We start from the raw sequence: 19,329 nt of genomic DNA on the forward strand, positions 1-19,329 counted from the left end.
CGTCCTTTAGCCCTCTGTCCTTTAGCCCACCGTCCGTCCGTCAGCCATCAGTCTGTCCTTTAGCCGTCCATCCTTTATTAGTTCATCAATCTATTGTCATTTATCTATCCGTCCTTTATCCATCTGCCCTTTATCCGTGTCTCACATAACTATCAATATCATATCTATCTCGTGCCTCTACTGATCGCACACCTGCCCTTTATCTATACACCCACAGATCCGTAATACACATCACGTTCCCCCTTGTACACACCTGTTGTGATACAATACTCCTGGCTGTACAGACTGCTCCTGTTACTTTTCATGCACTTCTTCTTTGCTTTCGCGCAGTACGTGGTTGATGGCTCTAGTGAATCGATTGTATAAAATGGCTGCTCATCTTCCTTCACCATTGCCTGTAACACAGGATAAAACAGAACAGATCGGTCAGATACAAATATTCCACTTGATCTTAGGCAGCTATGAACACTGGAGTAACTCGCCCCTGACCCGACCCTACAGATGCTGATGTCCGTGCTATAGAAGAAATATCTACAATTGCCGCTTCCCTTACTCAATCTACAAATAAGAGTGGGGGAAGGGAGCCGACAGCGGCGCTCTGCATTTCAGGTTCACTTTATTCGGGGCTCTATAGGACACGTATAGAACTTACCTCCCGGGGATCTGTGGAATTGATCCAATAGCTCAGGCTGGTCCGCCAGGTACAGTAGTTATATATCTCCGAGTGTCTGAAGCCTTCAGGGTCAGTCACATTAATGAACAGTTTATGTTCTATAACGCCCATCTTCAAATATTTTGGAGGCCCAAAAACAGCTGTAAAAATATATATATGTTACACATCAATCCTTTATACTGGTGTCTGAACACTTTCGTTCCTAAAGGAGGGAAATCAGGACTAAGGCCCAGGAGAGGCTGCGGCCCGTGCTCTGCACAGCAACATGCGTGTCACAGGCAGTGTGTGACCTCCACCCTACAGAGGGGCAGATATTATTACTCGGCCATATCCTTACATCATTTACACCAAGAAGCCTGCACAAGATTAACCCCTTCCCGACATGGCCAATTTCCGTTTTCTTTACTTTCATTTCTTCCTGCACCTTCTTCCAAGAGCCGCAACTTTTTAAAAAAAATGTTCTTTCCATATAGACCATTGATGGATTTTTTTTTGTGTGTGTGTAATGAGTTGTTCTTTTGAATGACACCTTTCATTATATCACATGTTGTACTGGAAAACAGGGAAAAAAAAAATTCCAAGTGAAATTGCAAAAAAAAAAAAAAAAAAACCCCACAATTTTGATATCAATTTGTCAGGAATTATTTTTATGGCGTACAATAGGTGGTAAAAAATGACCTGATATAGGGATTTTTGTGTTCTCACCGTAAAATCCTTTTCTCCGAGCCAATCATTGGGGGACACAGAGACCGTGGGTGTTATGCTGCTGGCCACTAGGAGGACACTAAGTAAACCAGAAAAAAAGGTTAGCTCCTCCCCTGCAGTATACACCCTCTCGCTGGCTGAGATTTCTCCAGTTCGGTGAAAAAAGCAGGATCATAAACAGTCAACAATAACCATAACTATGCCAACGCCTAAGAATGCTACAGTGAGCCAATAGGCTTAACAGGGTGGGTGCTGTGTCCCCCATTGATTGGCTCGGAGAAAAGGATTTTACGGTGAGTACACAAAAATCCCTATTTCTCCCACGCCTCATTGGGGGACACAGCGACTGTGGGACATCCTAAAGCAGTCCCTGGGTGGGAAGCATACACCTGCTAATACCCCATGTACCACTGAGTCAACACCGTGGTACTGCCGATTACAGGCAGAGTCAGCCGAGAGCTGCATCCGCAGAAGTCTGAGAATGAATTAGGCAATGCTTGTAAAGGTACGCAAGCTGGACCAAGTCGCAGCCTTGTGGAGAGGCCTGAGAATGAATTTGGTAATTTTTTGTAAAAAGTATGCAGACTGGACGAAGTCGCAGCTTGCAGACCTGTTCGGCTGAGGCCCGGTGCCGAAAAGCCGAAGAGGCGTCCACTGACCGGGTAGACAAGCCCTAATCCCCGCTAGGACAGGCGCGTTCCTGACACGGTAGGATTCCTGAATCGCCAAGCGAATCCACCTGGCGAGCGTTGCTTTTGACGCGGCTAGACCCTTCCTATGCCCCTCTGGAAGTATGAACAGGGCATCTGACCTGTGGAAAGGAGCCATCCGCGAGATGTACCGTCTCCGCGCCCTAACCACATCCAGGGTGTGGAGGGCCTTCTCAATGCGATGGACTGGAGCCGGAACAAAAGGAAGGCAACACAATTTCCTCGTTGAGATGGCAAGAGGAGAGGACCTTGGGCAGGAAGGACGGGGACATCCTGAGAACTACCTTTTCCTGATGAAAATTCAGAAACAGAGAACGGCAGGATAGGGCTGCCAATTCCGAAACTCGTCTGATTGACGTAATTGCCACTAGAAAAACCACCTTCCAAGAGAGGACGGTCAGTGACACGTCCTGCAGCAGTTTGAAAAGGAACCTCCTGAAAGGCTTCGAGAACCAGGTTAAGGCCCCATGAGTCCAATGGCCTTCTATAAGGAGGCGCCACATGGTAAACTCCCGGAATGAACGTCTTGAGCAGAAGCTTGGTGGCGATTTTATGTTGGAAAAGCAATGACAAGGCCGAAATTTGGCCCTTGAGCGAGCTAAGTGCGAGGCCTGATATTAATCCAGATTGAAGGAATTCCAATATGGCCAGAATGGAAAATACCAGAGATGATTGACCATGAACCTTGCACCACGAAAAGAAGGTTGTCCAGGTGCAGTGATAGATACGCATGGACACAGGCTTTGTAGCGCTAATCATGGTGGAAATCACGTCGTGGGAGAACCCAGCCTGAGCTAAAAACCAGGATTTAATGACCACGCCGTCAAAGACAGGGCCCCGGAGTTTTGGTAGTAAATCGGGCCCTGCGAGAGTAGATGCATACGATCTGAAAGTCGCCAGAGGACGTCGGCGACTAGTTGTATTAGTTCTGCATACCATGCTCGGCGTGGCCAATTTGGCGCGACTAGGATCACTAGTACTACCTCCGCTCTGATCCTCTTGACCTTTGGAAGCAAAGGAAGGGGGGAGGGGGTGAGATGAACAGGAGCCGGTGCCATGGCGGAACTAGAGCGTCCGTTTCGATGGCGCATGGATCGTGCGATCGGGAAGTGAACAGCGGAACCTTGTTGCTTAGTCTTGAGGCCATGAGATCCACATCCGGAGTCCCCCAACGATGACAAATCTGCTGAAAGATTTCCGGAGGAAAAGACATTTCCCTGGGGCAATGCCTTGGTGACTGAGAAAATCTGCCTCCCAATTTTCCAAGCCCGGGATCGGGATGTGGCTTGCTGAGATGGGCGAATGGTTGGTCTCGGCCCCATGGAAGATGCAACTCACTTCGTGCATGGCCATCCTGCCCCGGGTACCTCCCTGACGGTTGATATACGCTACAGCCATGGCGTTTTCTGATTGAGACCTGATGGGGAGACCTGCGAAGAGATGGTGGAAACTCCGTAGAGCTGTTCGTATCTCCAAATGTTAATGGGGAGACGTGACTCTTGGGTTGACCAATGACCTTGTGCCGACCAGAGACCGCACCCCAACTGAGGAGACTTGTGTCGGCGGTTACTACCAACCATCTTACTGGGGGTAAAGACCTCCCTTGATTTAGGGAGGACCTCAGTGTCCACCATCTGAGTGCTTGCCTGTCCCGCAGGGACGGAGGAATCCGACGGTCCAGGGAGAACGGGTTCTTGTCCCAAGCTAACAGCAACGCATGTTGTAAGGGACGGAGGTGGAGCTGTGCAAATGGAACTGCTTCCATCGCTGCCACCATCCTTCCGAGAACTCTCATGCTGAACGAATGGAGAAACTGGTCAAGAAAGAAGCCGCGCTGCTTGTTGTAAGGCTTGGGTCTCTCCTGGAGGGAGAGTGGTCAACCCGTGGGAAGCGTGAGCCAGTCCTGGGAAATACTTTTTGCAGTCTATCTTCCACCCTAGGCAAGAAAGTGTATTTACTGTTATCCACAGGTTCCTCGCCGGCTGGAAAGGATGGACCCTTGATGAGCAGGTCGTCCAGATACGGTAACACTACTACTCCAAGAGAGTGAAGAATGGCCGTGACAGCCGCCATGACCTTGGTAAAGACCCTGGGAGCGGTGGCGAGTCCGAAGGACAAGGCCATGAACTGGAAGTGTTCCTCATGAGTTGCAAAACACAGGAACTACTGGAGGGACGGGCAGATTGGAATGTAAGCGGCCTTGATGTCGATGGATGCTAGGAACTGTCCCTTTTTCATTGAAGCAATAACTGATCAGAGAGTTTCCATTGAATTAACAATTTGAGATTCAGAATGGGTCGCATCGTCCCGTCCGGTTTTGGACCACAAAAAAAGGTCTGAATAAAATCTCCTGAACCCGTCGTGAAGGGGGACCGGAATGATGACTCCGTCCTTTAGCAGACCCTGAACAACCCGAAGGAAGGCTCTTGTCTTTCTCTTGGGGGAAGAGGAAAGGAAAACCAGAGTTGAAGGGGGAGAAGAAATTCTATATTATATCCGAAGACCACCGGCTTCCTGACCCATTTAACGTCATTGGGTAGATCTATGAGATCTGGCTCCCCTAGATCCAGAAGCCCTAGGTTTCCAAGAACGGTTAGGTCTGTACGAGACCTGGGAGTCTCTGTCTCCGTGTGGGGACCGACCTGATCCAAAAGAGAAGGTGGAGGAGGACCAACCGGAATTGTTGCGAGAAGATCAAAAATGCATCGGCTGTTGATTGCGAAACGGCCAAACAGCCCTTTGTTGAGGAAGGAATTTACTTTTTCCCCCCGGTAGTATCAGAAATGAGCTGGTCCAGTCTCTCTCCAAAAAGACGATCCGCTTGAAAAGGGGGGAGAAGTCAACGATCTTTTAGATGTGGCATCCGCCCACCAGCTGCAGATCCCTGGGGTTCTTCTAATGGAGCTCGCATTAGCGGCAGCTTGAGCCGCGCAATTGGCGGCATCAAAAGAAGCGTCTACTACAAAGTCCGCTGCGTGAAGCATCTGGCGACAGAGGTTGCCTCCGGAGGAAGATTGGTGCCCTGGCAGGAAGTAATCAGGACTTCTGTCGAAGCGGCTATGCCTTAGTGACCTAAACTGCCGCGAAGGATGGGAAAAAAACGCCGCTCCTGAATCTTCCAAAAAATTGCGGAGGGGTTTCTGACTGAGGAACCCTCAGAAACAGATAGGAGCGTTGTAGAAGCCAGACGCGGTACAGGAGGGTCCACCGGAGGGAACTGTAAATCGACCCTTCATTAGGTCTGGATAAAAAGGGTATTTAGCCAGAGTAACCTTTTGCCCAGTGAACCACTTATGTGGCCGATCCCTATGTTACTGGACGGCTGGTAAATAACCAGCGCACACGCTTGTTCCTTAAATGAGATAGGGAGTGCTGGAGCGGGAATATTTTCCTCATCTAACTTCAGAATCCTGTTGACTGATTCTACAAGAGAACCAAGCGACTCTTGATGAGATGGGGGATTCTGAGGGGCTGACGCGACAGATACGAATTCAGAGTCATGCTTGCTGTGAACCTCAGAAGAGGGCGCGCGAGACAGGAGTCGCTGAAGCAGAGGCGCGAACGCAACTGGGGGACGCGCCATGAGCCCGCTTTTCCAGAGACAGTCCTCCCAGAGGGAGAATATAGCCTGGGTCAGAGACTCCACCGACCGTGACAAGGGCGCAGCCCACTCAGGGGTACCAGACGCAGGAGGCCCGTCAGCAGCGGCTGCGAGGGGCGTTGGAGCGCAGGTCGGGGCACAGTATGGGCGCACGTCGGATCGGGGTCCGTGTATAACGGATTAGGCCGGTTTCACATTAGCGCTTTTAAGCGCACGCACGGCCGGGGGTAGCTCCGCCCCCGAGCCGGCTCTCTGCCCGGCGTGCCCGCCCCTTGCTTATAGCGCCGCCTCCTAGCGGACAGCGGCGCCTGCGATCGGCGCACCCTATCTTTAGCATAGGGTGCGCAGATCGTGCGCAGGCCGTGCGCTAGTTGCGCTTTGACCTGCGCTGCGCACTTTTGACGGTGCGCCGTGCGCGCCAAAATCGAACTTTTCGGATTTTGGCGCGCACGGCGCACCGTCAGAAGTGCGCAGCGCAGGTCAAAGCGCAACTAGCGCACGGCCTGCGCACGATCTGCGCACCCTATGCTAAAGATAGGGTGCGCCGATCGCAGGCGCCGCTGTCCGCTAGGAGGCGGCGCTAGAAGCAAGGGGAGGGCACGCCGGGCAGAGAGCCGGCTCGGGGGCGGAGCTACCCCCGGCCGTGCGTGCGCTTAAAAAGCGCTAATGTGAAACCGGCCTTAGTTTGTGCACTGGGTAAGGCCGACTTGCAAGTGGTACACACGGTAGAAGAAAACGCAGTGTGCTTCTTAGAAGCCCGTTTAGCCTCCTGTGAGTGAGGCATAGCGCTCCAGAAAGGGTTAACGGCAGAGTCTGACTGCAGCTGCAGGGAGTGTGCCAGGAAGGGGTTAAGCTTTAATCTGAGGGCAGATGCAGCTTACCCACGGTCCTGCGTTATGTCCCACGGGAGGAAAAACAGTGGCCCTGTGGCGTCACCCGGTATTCGGCTGCTCCTGAAAGGGTTAACTGCAACAGAGGTAACAGACATGGCCCCCGAGATTAGAATTGTGCGTCTCGTTAAGAATGAGAGGCGACGTAAGCGCGGGCGGCGCTATTCAAATTGCGGCCTAGCAGGCCGGAAAAGCCGGGGACTAAATTTTTGGCCTCCCCGTGGTAGGCGCCGGGGACGGGGAGGGGGGCGGCGCTATCGGGGGCGGCGCTATTTAAATTGCAGCCTAGCAGGACGAAAAAGCCGAGGGCTAAATTTCTGGCCTCCCCGCAGTAAGCGCCGGGCGGGAGGGGGCCGCGACCGGGTGCCAGTGTACCGCTGCTGACGCTAAGTCATCGCTTCTCCCGGGGACCAGGACCCGACCCCATATCTCCACTCCTGTGCTCAGTAAGGTCGTCGCTGTCCGGGATCTTCCAGTCTCATCCTCCGGGCAATGTAGCAGAGCTGGAGGAGGTTTTACAGGGGGGGTATTGCTCAATCGATCCTCCCTCTGGGCAGGGGGACGGAGAGCTCTGGGGCTGAGTCAGGGCATCCGAAAAAGCGCTGTTCAGGTCTTTCTCCATGCACTCCTGTTGCGCTTGCCCTCGTATCCGTGGAACCATCGTCAGAGGAATACAGCCCCATTCGTCGCAGGAAAGGGTACGTGAAGGGTTACTCCACATGCTTGCCTGTTGTTGGTTCGGGGGAGAGCGGGCTGTAGAAAGGAACCGTCGCCCCCTTCACTCCGTTCAAAAATAAAATAAAAACGGTGGGGTCTGAAACCAGACCCAAGTGCCTCCTACAGACACTAAGCAAGAACTGGAGAAATCCCAGCCAGCGAGAGGGTGTATACTGCAGGGGAGGAGCTAACTTTTTTCTGGTTTACTTAGTGTCCTCCTAGTGGCAGCAGCATAACACCCACGGTCTCTGTGTCCCCCAATGAGGCGTAGGGAAAATATGATTCTCCCCGTCAGTACAATTATGGCGATACCAAACCTGTCCAGTTTTTATATTATTTTAGTGATTTAAAAAAAAAAAAAGCAGAAATTTGTAAAAAAAAAAAAAAAAAAAAAAAAATTTTTTTTTTTTTTTTTTTTTTACTGTCAGGGATATACTCCCCTACCACCGTCTAGCGCCGCTCTTATTACAGTGTACAAATATATGAGGGGACAGTACAGAAGTCTCTCAAATGATCTTTTTACACCTAGGCCTAGATCTGTGACAAGGAGGATCCTCTACATCTAATAAAAAGAGAGTTTAATCATCATCGCCAGCAATTTTTTTTACTGCATGAGCAGTGAGGCTATGGATTCTCTACTGTACGAGCAGTGAGAATATGGATTCTCTACAGTACGAGCAGTGAGACTATGGAACTTTCTGCCACATGATGTTACTGGTTAATTTTCTTAAAAAAAGGTGAAGGAGGGTTTGCATGCATTTCTTAATAAATATTACAGATTGTAAGTATTAGAGTTTTAGAAATGACACATTGATTCAGGGATTCTTCTGATGTGACATCAGTTTTTTCCTCTAATATGGGACAATTAGCATCTGCCTCATGATGGGGTTTTTGCCTTTTTCTGTATCAACATAATTAATTATAGGTTGATCTCGATGGTCTTACGTGTCTTTTCCTCCCCCTTTCTTGGGATTCTTCTTCTTTACATCTAGATACAACATTCGGTAACTGCTTAGTAAAACGATGTAGCTGAGTTGGCTTAGTTTAAAATGCGATCCTTCGTGATAACACGCGGGATCTCGTGCATTCATGTCGGCAGGGACCCCCAGAGAGTTGTGGGATCTTGCTCTGCTTGTTGGAAGTCGTTCGCACCTGATTTTTTTTTGCTAGACAGTCTGGAAACTCTGGGAATTTTCTAACTTTTTTTTATATCTTAACAAATGAGTAACATACATGACTATATAGTACATCATCAGGCTGATTACTTACTATCTTCAGAGGGGGAAAACATTAGAACGCTGGAGCTTTTTTCTCTTCGTCGGCCGTGGTACACGGAGACACGGAGGATAAACTTTCCGATGAACGTCAATCCTGAGCAGTTACACCGAGGAGTCGTTATATTTTCACACCCTTTTATTTTATTGCATCCTTTATAATTAAGGCTGAAAACAAATCGGATAGGCGTTAGCTGTTCCCTGTGAGTGTCTCCTCGGTACTCCTGTGAAGCGCAGCCGCAAGAGATCATCATATCCATTATATACCGTAATACAGCGGCACGGCGTTATAGAGAACACGCAGGATCATATCCCCTAAGGCTGGTTTCACATTAGCGTTTGGAGGCGCAGCGCACGGTCGCCGTGAAGCTCCGCCCCCTGCCACGCCATCTCCGGTCAGCTCCGCCTATGGGCGCATGTCGCTGCATGCGGCCTGCGTACTATAATCTTTAGCATTGGGTATGCAGGCCGTGCGCAGGTATGCTTTTGCCGCCGCATGCGTCCTTTTGACGGTGCGGCGACCTGCGTCAAACACAACGTGTTGCATTTTGGTGCGGCCGTCGCACCGTCAAGAGGACGCATGCGGCGGCAAAAGCATACCTGGCATGCACCCATAGGCGGAGCTGACCGGAGGAGGCGTGGCAGGGGTGGAGCTTAGCGGCGGCCGTGCGCTGCGCCTCCAAACGCTAATATGAAACTAGCCTAAGAGGACTAAAGAAAATAAAGAAAAATAAAAGAAAAACACAACAATTTTAAAAATATATAGTAAGCAAAGAAAAAAAAGGAAAATATTTTGCATTTTCACATCTAGCAAAATATTAAATTACCGTACTTAAATTTTACTGTAAAAGAAAAAAATTTACACATAAAAAAAATGAAATAAAACACAATCAAAACTTCATATGCACTCCAAAATGTTAGCTCACCAAAAACACCCTCAAACAGCTCCATCACCAGAAAAAAAAAAAAAAAGTGACTCAGTGGCCAAGTGTCTCCTGATCAGGACCCAACCGAACACCTATGGGGAGTTCTGCAGAGACCAGTTGTCATCACTCTCCATCCAGCATCCAGGCTCTAGAAGAGCTCGTTCTTGGAGAATGGAGAAAGTGACATGCGGCAATACGTCGCCAACTTGTTCATTCCAGGCCTAGAAGCCTTGGTGCTGTCCTTACAAATCATGAGGTCTTAAAAAAAAAAAACTATTCCATCTTTTATTTTGTATCAACTAAATTTGGGTAAAACAGAACATTTTGTAATCAAAGTTATATTATTAACTTTACTTTCATGCTATGGGTTAAAAAAATGACGTCCTTGAAGACGAGGTACAATATATATATATATATATATATATATATTTTTTTTTTTTACTATAAGCACTCTAGTATTACATGCACCCCAGGTGTAAACAACAGAAAATAGGAAAAAATTTTCTACTAATGAAAACTTGAGCAGATTCTAGATCACTAATATTAATGTACTTGAGCAGAATAGTGATGGAGCAGAGGATGTATTGCACACACATCACTTTACAACACATACACCATGTGAACTCTCCGCAACACACACATATACAAGACACTGCTGCATGCACAGTACAAGCACAGCTCTGCTACATACACACACACAACTCTCCTATATGTGCATGTACAGCTTCAGCTACCTACAGTTACATGCCCATGCACAGCTACAAGCGCATGCACAGCTTCAGCTATCTACACAGCTACATGTCCATGCACAGCTACAGGCGCAAACCGTTTCAGCTACCTATACAGTTACAGCTACCTACACAGTTGCATGCGCATGCACAGCTTCAGCTACCTACACAGCTACATGAGCATGCACAGCTTCAGCTACCTACACAGCTATATGTGCAAGCACAGCTTCAGTTAACTGCACAGCTACATGCACAGCTTCAGCTACATGCCCAGGCACAGCTTCAGCTACATGAGCATGCACAGCTTCAGCTACAAGCGCTAACAGTTCCAGCTACCTACACAGTTGCATGCGCATGCACAGCTTCAGCTACCTACACAGCTACATGAGCATGCACAGCTTCAGCTACCTACACAGCTACATGCGCATGCACAGCTTCAGCTACCTACACAGCTACATGCGCATGCACAGCTTCAGCTACCTACACAGTTGCATGCGCATGCACAGCTTCAGTTGCCTACACAGCTACATGCGCATGCACAGCTTCAGCTACCTGCACAGCTACATGCCCATGCACAGCTTCAGCTACATGAGCATGCACAGCTTCAGCTACAAGCGCAAACCGTTTCAGCTACATACACAGTTCAGCAAGATATGCACACACAGCTTAAGCTACATGAGCATGCACAGCTTCAGCTACATGAGCATGCACAGCTTCAGCTACATGAGCATGCACAGCTTCAGCTACATACACAGTTCAGCAAGATATGCACACACAGCTTCAGCTACATAAACAACTCAGCTACATGCGCACACAGCTTCAGCTACAAACACAGCTCAGCAACATGCACGCACAGCTTCGGTTACCTACACAGCTCAGATACGTGCGTACGCAGCTTCAGTCAATGACACAGTTCAGCAAGATAATCACACAGCTTCAACTGCATACACAACTCGAAACCAGGGGAAGAGTCTTGAGGAGATCATTTGCATATTCCCAGTGCCTTCTGGGATAAGTGAAGAGTCTCCGCGAGCTCAACGATCACTGGGTTTTGGCCGTTGCAGCTGAAAAGAGGAAATCGGAGAAACCAGGGGAAGAGTCTTGAGGAGATCATTTGCATATTCCCAGTGCCTTCTGGGATAAGTGAAGAGTCTCCGCGAGCTCAACGATCACTGGGTTTTGGCCGTTGCAGCTGAAAAGAGGAAATCGGAGAAACCAGGGGAAGAGTCTTGAGGAGATCATTTGCATATTCCCAGTGCCTTCTGGGATAAGTGAAGAGTCTCCGCGAGCTCAACGATCACTGGGTTTTGGCCGTTGCAGCTGAAAAGAGGAAATCGGAGAAACCAGGGGAAGAGTCTTGAGGAGATCATTTGCATATTCCCAGTGCCTTCTGGGATAAGTGAAGAGTCTCCGCGAGCTCAACGATCACTGGGTTTTGGCCGTTGCAGCTGAAAAGAGGAAATTGGAGAAACCAGGGGAAGAGTCTTGAGGAGATCATTTGCATATTCCCAGTGCCTTCTGGGATAAGTGAAGAGTCTCCGCGAGCTCAACGATCACTGGGTTTTGGCCGTTGCAGCTGAAAAGAGGAAATCGGAGAAACCAGGAGAATTTTGGCTCATCTTTCATCTTTTTAAGAAATCTCAAGATGGAAGAGGCCAGGAGCCATTTGGTGAGCTGCATTTCTTGCTACATGTTCACAGATTTACCAGTGGAAAAGCCAAACTTCACATGCCACAAATGCAAGCTTGTGACCCTGTTGGAGGAAAAGTTGCAAAATCTCGAAGAGAGGTTAGCTACGTTGAAGATCATTAAGGAAGGTGAAGAGTTCTTGGACAGAGCAGAATTATCTCTTCATGTTACAGAAAGAGAAGAAATTCGAAGTGCACCTGAAGAAACAGAGGAATGGAGACATGTGACCCAGAGAAGCAGGAGGATCAGGAGGCAGTCAGCACCCATACTGCTCAGAAACCAGTACCAGGCTCTCACGCAGGAAAACGATGAAGAAATACATCAGGATAAGACTTTGCCAACAAACAGCAACCTTGTACGCCTTCAGAGTCCTCCTGGATGGAGAAAGAAAAATGTTGTGAAGAAGAAACGGAGAGTGGTGGTCATGGGGGATTCCCTGTTGAGAGGAACAGAGGCCGCTATCTGCAGACCAGATATAACTTCAAGAGAAATGTGCTGTCTTCCAGGTGCAAAAATTAAAGATGTGTCTGACAGGATATCAGGACTCTTCAGACCTACAGATGACTACCCATTCCTGCTACTACATGTGGGGACAAATGACACCGCAAGAAACGACCTGGAAACCATCTGCAGAGACTTTGAAGACTTAGGCAAGAAAGTGAAAGAACTGGGAGCGCAGGTGGTCTTCTCTTCCATCCTCCCAGTGGATGGCCATGGAACAAGGAGGTGGAATAAGATTCTGCAGGTGAACAACTGGCTACGTCGATGGTGCCGTCAGCAACGATTTGGATTTCTGGATCATGGAGTGAACTACTTATACGATGGACTACTTGCTAGAGATGGGGTGCACCTTACGAAGACTGGAAAGCAGGTATTTGGAAGTCGCCTTGCTACACTTGTAAGGAGAGCTTTAAACTAGAACAACATGGGAAGGGAAGCAAAAGACCAGAAAAAGCCATACACCTGACAAATGCTACTGAGAACTCTGCTATTAGAAGTGGAAAGGAAGAACAAAGACGAAAGAATCTAATTAAAAAAAATATTGGAGAAAGAGAAACCAATCACAAACTAAAATGTTTCTATACTAATGCACAAAGCATGGGCAACAAACAAGGAGAATTGGAACTACTAACACAGGAAAAGAAATATGATGTCATTGGAATCACTGAAACTTGGTGGGACAATACACATGATTGGAATACAAGACTAGAAGGATACAACTTATTTGCAAGAAACAGACTTGATAAACGAGGAGGGGGTGTCGCATTGTATGTTAGAAATGCGTATATCTGCACAGAGATTGAAGCTTCAGAGACTGGGAGTTCTGTGGAAACTGTTTGGGTAAGAATACAAGGACAGAACAATGGAAAGGACACCATTGTAGGCATTTACTACAGGCCGCCTGTGCAAGCTGAAGATATGGATGAACTCTTTATGCATCAAATGGCCAAGTTCTCCAAAAAATATGACATAGTTGTCATGGGAGATTTCAACTATCCAGACATTTGTTGGGAATCTCTCTCAGGTAAAACTAACAGGTCAAGGAAATTCTTATCCTCTCTTGCTGACAACTTTATCTTCCAAAAGGTAAAGGAGAAAACAAGGGGAACTGCTACCTTGGATCTAATCCTTATAAACAGGGAGGAAATGGTTGAGGAGGTAAAAGTGGCTGGGACCCTAGGAGGTAGCGACCATGCTATTTTAGAATTTTGGATAACTAGAGGCGGAAGACCTGTGAAGACTCAGACGTCAAGGTTAGATTTCAGAAAGGCAGATTTTAAGGGATTCAGAAAGAGAATTGGAGGGATCCAATGGCTGGATATCCTTAAAGACAAAAATGTCCAGGAACGATGGGAAATCTTGAAAAATGAAATTCTCAAAGCACAGTTGTTAACAATTCCGAAAAGAGGGAAGAATAGGAAGCATTTAAGGAAACCAGGATGGATGAACACAGAACTTAAGCACATGCTAAAAAGGAAGCAAAAAATGTTTATAAAATGGAAAGAAGGAGGCATATCTAAAGAAGAATATAATGCTGTCTGCAGAACCTGCAAGGCACAAATCAGATTATCTAAAGCTGAAAATGAATTGAGGCTTGCAAGAGATGTCAAAAGCAATAATAAAGGATTTTGGGGATATGTCAAAAGTAAAAGAAAAGTCAAAGATGCTATAGGATTTTTACAGGATGAAAATGATGAAATGGTAAGACAGGATGTTGAGAAGGCTGAACTTTTAAATTCCTATTTTGCATCTGTTTTCTCTCAGAAAGGAAATGTAACATCAACTGTTATTCACTGTCCTATTAAGGGAATAGAAGAATCCAGGATATCTATAAACAGAAAGATAGTGAGGAAACACTTAGCTAACCTAAATGTATTCAAGTCTCCAGGTCCAGATGAATTACACCCCAGAGTACTGAAGGAGATAGCAGAAGAAATTTTTGAACCCCTCTCCATAATCTTTGAAAATTCTTGGAGAACAGGAGAAGTGCCAGAAGACTGGAGAAGAGCAAATGTTGTTCCTATCTTCAAAAAGGGGAAGAAGGTGGACCCAGGCAACTATAGGCCGGTGAGTCTGACTTCTATACCAGGAAAGATCTTTGAACAAATTATTAAACAACATGTATGTCAATACCTGGATAAGAATGAAGTGATTAAACAGAGTCAGCATGGGTTTGTAACTAATAAGTCATGTCAGACTAATTTAATTTCCTTCTATGATGGTATTACTGATTGGGTGGATCAAGGAAATGCTGTAGATATAGTATATCTTGACTTCAGCAAAGCATTTGACAAAGTCTCTCATACAATCCTTATTGAAAAAATGACTAAGTATGGAATGGACAAGGCAACTGTTAGGTGGATTCATAACTGGCTTAGTGATCGGACCCAAAGAGTGGTCGTAAATGGCTGCACATCCAGTTGGAAGAATGTCTCAAGTGGGGTACCACAGGGCTCTGTCCTGGGCCCTGTATTGTTCAACATCTTTATCAACGATTTAGATGAAGGAATTGAGGGTAAACTGATTAAATTTGCTGATGACACAAAGCTAGGAGGGATAGCTAATACTAGAGAAGAGAGAGAGAGGATTCAAAAAGATTTAAATAAACTGGAGAAGTGGGCAGCAACTAACAGAATGGTTTTTAACAGGGAGAAATGCAAAGTACTACATCTGGGCAATAAAAATGAAAAAAGCATATATAGAATGGGAGGAATAGGGCTAAGTGACAGCACATGTGAAAAAGACTTGGGTATACTAATAGATCACAGACTGAATATGAGTCAACAGTGTGATGCAGCAGCAAAAAAGGCAAATGCAATTCTAGGATGTATTAACAGAAGCATACAGTCTAGATCACGTGAAGTCATTATTTCCCTCTACTCCTCTTTGGTCAGACCTCATCTGGAATATTGTGTCCAATTTTGGGCACCACATTTTAAAAAAGACATCAACAAACTGGAGCAAGTTCAGAAAAGAGCGACCAGAATGGTGACCGGTCTGCAAACCCTGTCTTATGAGGAAAGGTTGCAGGATTTGGGAATGTTTAGTTTGCAAAAGAGAAGACTGAGAGGAGACTTAATAGCTGTCTACAAATATCTAAAGGGCTGTCACATTGTAGAAGGATCAACTTTATTCTCATTTGCACAAGGAAAGACTAGAAGCAATGGGATGAAGCTGAATGGGAGGAGACACAGATTAGATATTAGAAAAAACTTTTTGACAGTTAGAGTGATCAATGAGTGGAACAGGCTGCCACGAGAAGTGGTGAGTTCTCCTTCAATGGAAGTCTTCAAACAGAGGCTGGACAGACATCTAACTGGGATGATTTAGCGAATCCTGCTTTGAGCAGGGGGTTGGACCAGATGGCCCAGGAGGTCCCTTCCAACTCTACGATTCTATGATTCTATGATTCTACATGCGGACACGCATCTTAAGCTATATACACAGCTCAGTTACAGGCGCACACATAGCCAACTCACATCATCAATACACACACCTGGACGCCACACTGTGTGTATACACATTGCTACATTTTGAACTTCCTTCCAGGAATATGACTGATCACACAACCTGAAATGTCCTTCAGCTTGTCAGGACCTGCAGCATTTGCACAGTTTTCGTGATGTCCAGGTCCTCTTAGTTGTGTCTCCAGTCCTGCGCTGACCAAACTGATCAGTGATGAGCAGGAGGAGAGATGTGTCAGCATTGCCCTCGATCATAGGAAGCTGCGTCTAAACTATAAAACACCTATTGTTTTTAGCAAGGTTTTTTTTTGTGCGTCTATATTTTAAAGTGAGTTAAAATAGAAGGCGTTACACCCCACGTCTCTGATCTTCTATGCATACGGTACTGAAGCTCGGTCCTGCACAGAGGGCAGATCTGCAGCGACTTTCCTCTTTTATCAGGCCGGAGCACTCACCATCTTTCCACAGAAAATGTGGCGTTTGGAGATTGGTCAAAGTCCCAGTCCCACTTCAAGATGTATGTCAAGTCTAGTGCGTCCATGCTCAGATTATTTGGTGGTCCTGTAAGACGAGAGAAAGACGTAAGAAACAAAACCCTGAGATGATATCTGTCCGGTTGTGATCTGAGGAGTCAGTGCTGGGAATTCAAACTTAGAAGACATATGCAAATTAGACTGGAAGTGCACTGGGGGCGTGTGAATGGATGGATTCACCCCAATGCACTTCCAGTCTAATTTGCCTGTGGCTTAAGCGCTGAAGGTCAGATGACTTTCAAGGCACTATGTTAACCCCTTCCTACTGCAGAACAGCCGCACTCCTGTAGTATTGAGGCACCGCCTCCCTCCGATCCTCCCTAATACTATGCACTTGACTCCGCTCTAGTGACGAATTCTACAACTGTATTATTTCTGCAAGGAATTTGTAGCTCGGAATCCAAAAATTGAGCTCTCACTGTTACAAGGATATAAACAGGAAATCAAATCAGCACACAGATTTTGGACCTATCTGAATTAAAAATGGGGAGGTTCGCTTCAGTATAACTTTCTCTCCACTGTCTGTTGCTACAGATGGATTACAGCTGACAACACAGACAGATCAGCCGGTGCGCCCACTCCAGGAAGTCAGGGGCGGGTCCTGGCCACACCCTAGGAAGTCAGGGGCGGGTCCTGGCCACACCCTAGGAAGTCAGGGGTGGGTCCTGGCCACACCCTAGGAAGTCAGGGGCGGGTCCTGGCCACACCCTAGGAAGTCAGGGGCGGGTCCTGGCCTCACCCTAGGAAGTCAGGGGCGGGTCCTGGCCTCACCCTAGGAAGTCAGGGGCGGGTCCTGGCCTCACCCTAGGAAGTCAGGGGCGGGTCCTGGCCTCACCCTAGGAAGTCAGGGGCGGGTCCTGGCCACACCCTAGGAAGTCAGGGGAGGGTCCTGGCCTCACCCTAGGAAGTTAGAGGCGGGTCCTGGCCACACCCTAGGAAGTCAGGGGCGGGTCCTGGCCTCACCCTAGGAAGTCAGGGGCGGGTCCTGGCCTCACCCTAGGAAGTCAGGGGCGGGTCCTAGCCTCACCCTAGGAAGTCAGGGGCGGGTCCTAGCCTCACCCTAGGAAGTCAGGGGCGGGTCCTAGCCTCACCCCAGGAAGTCAGAGGAGGGTGCCAACCTCAACCCAGGAAGTCAGGGGCGGGTGCCAACCTCAACCCAGGAAGTCAGGGGCGGGTCCTAGCCTCACCCAAGGAAGTCAGGGGCGGGTCCTGGCCACACCCTAGGAAGTCAGGGGCGGGTCCTGGCCACACCCTAGGAAGTCAGGGGCGGGTCCTGGCCTCACCCTAGGAAGTCAGGGGAGGGTCCTGGCCTCACCCTAGGAAGTTAGAGGCGGGTCCTGGCCACACCCTAGGAAGTCAGGGGCGGGTCCTGGCCTCACCCTAGGAAGTCAGGGACGGGTCCTGGCCTCACCCTAGGAAGTCAGGGGCGGTCCTGGCCTCACCCTAGGAAGTCAGGGGCGGGTCCTGGCCTCACCCTAGGAAGTCAGGGGCGGGTCCTAGCCTCACCCTAGGAAGTCAGGGGCGGGTCCTAGCCTCACCCTAGGAAGTCAGGGGCGGGTCCTAGCCTCACCCTAGGAAGTCAGGGGCGGGTCCTAGCCTCACCCTAGGAAGTCAGGGGCGGGTCCTAGCCTCACCCTAGGAAGTCAGGGGCGGGTCCTAGCCTCACCCTAGGAAGTCAGGGGCGGGTCCTAGCCTCACCCTAGGAAGTCAGGGGCGGGTCCTAGCCTCACCCTAGGAAGTCAGGTGCGGGTCCTAGCCTCACCCTAGGAAGTCAGGGGCGGGTCCTAGCCTCACCCCAGGAAGTCAGGGGCGGGTCCTAGCCTCACCCAAGGAAGTCAGGGGCGGGTCCTAGCCTCTCTCCAGGAAGTCAGGGGCGGGTCCTAGCCTCACCCCAGGAAGTCAGAGGCGGGTGCTAGCCTCAACCAAGGAAGTCAGGGGCGGGTGCTAGCCTCACTCGAGGAAGTCAGGTGCAGGTGCTAGCCTCACTTGAGGAAGTCCGGGGCGGGTCCTAGCCTCACTCGAGGAAGTCAGGGGCGGGTCCTAGTCTCACCCCAGGAAGTAAGGAGGGGTCCTTGCCTCACCCCAAGAAGGGGTGGAACCTTGCCTCACTACAGGAAGTAAGGGGCAGGTCCTGGCCTCACTACAGGAAGTAAGGGGCAGGTCCTGGCCTCACTACAAGAAGGGGCGGGTCCTTGCTTCACGCCAGCAAGTAAGGGGCGGGACCTTGCCTTACTACAGAAGGGGCAGGTCCTTGACTCTTTTGGCTTTTTTCACTACTCTCCTGTCAGTAAAACTACATACAGGCATAAAAGGGAGGATGGCTTTTAGTTTAGAAGTGAGGGAAAAGAACTTCCAGCACCTATAGTGTCCCCAAAACATTGAAGAGGAATCACACCCCTTCAAAACGTGGATGGCAAGTTACAAAGCATGCAAATTAATAATGATCCTGCACCTATAGGTCTGCTAGGTACACCAAAACCAAAAACTAATTTCTGGAGAGGAGGGCGACAATACAATGCTTTGTGGGTAAGGACGGGCACACTAATTTCTATGGGTGGGCTGTCACGAATGATGGAGAATTTATCACCCCCCCTCTACTCGAGTCAGGAAAATAAGTCCATCGGTAAGAAAATTTACGAATGAGAATAATACAATATAGAAATGTCCATTTCCTAGTATTACAGTACAAGAAAAAATTAAATATAATAATAATAATAAATACAGTATATCAGTTTCTTACCTGGAGCGGGCGCTGTGAAACATTTTTCTGGGCTGAATGGACTCAATTCCAATGTACTGATGTCATAAACAGTCATTTTTAGGCAATAAATCTGCTCGGGAAGGAGCTCACTGGGAGGGATTATATAATTCTGCAATCGTGTAACTGCAAATTTCTAAATTAAAAAAGTAAATAAATA

General features: G+C 48.2%; 1 protein-coding gene across 1 annotated transcript in view; it reads right to left on the reverse strand.

Annotated features, from left to right (window-relative positions):
- Positions 1-19,329, reverse strand: part of IFNAR1 (interferon alpha and beta receptor subunit 1) — a 43,281-nt gene that overhangs the window by 6,895 nt on the left and 17,057 nt on the right. The window contains exons 5-9 of the mRNA XM_073584597.1: positions 19,152-19,305; positions 16,334-16,439; positions 8,566-8,738; positions 653-813; positions 254-395 (exon numbers count right to left, since the gene is read on the reverse strand). Coding sequence (XP_073440698.1) covers positions 254-395; positions 653-813; positions 8,566-8,738; positions 16,334-16,439; positions 19,152-19,305 — 736 coding nt within the window. The remainder of the gene's footprint in view (positions 1-253; positions 396-652; positions 814-8,565; positions 8,739-16,333; positions 16,440-19,151; positions 19,306-19,329) is intronic.

Source organism: Dendrobates tinctorius, unplaced genomic scaffold (genome assembly GCF_039654945.1).
Source record: "Dendrobates tinctorius isolate UK_male_01 unplaced genomic scaffold, ASM3965494v1 ptg000084l, whole genome shotgun sequence".
Lineage (NCBI taxonomy): Eukaryota > Metazoa > Chordata > Amphibia > Anura > Dendrobatidae > Dendrobates > Dendrobates tinctorius.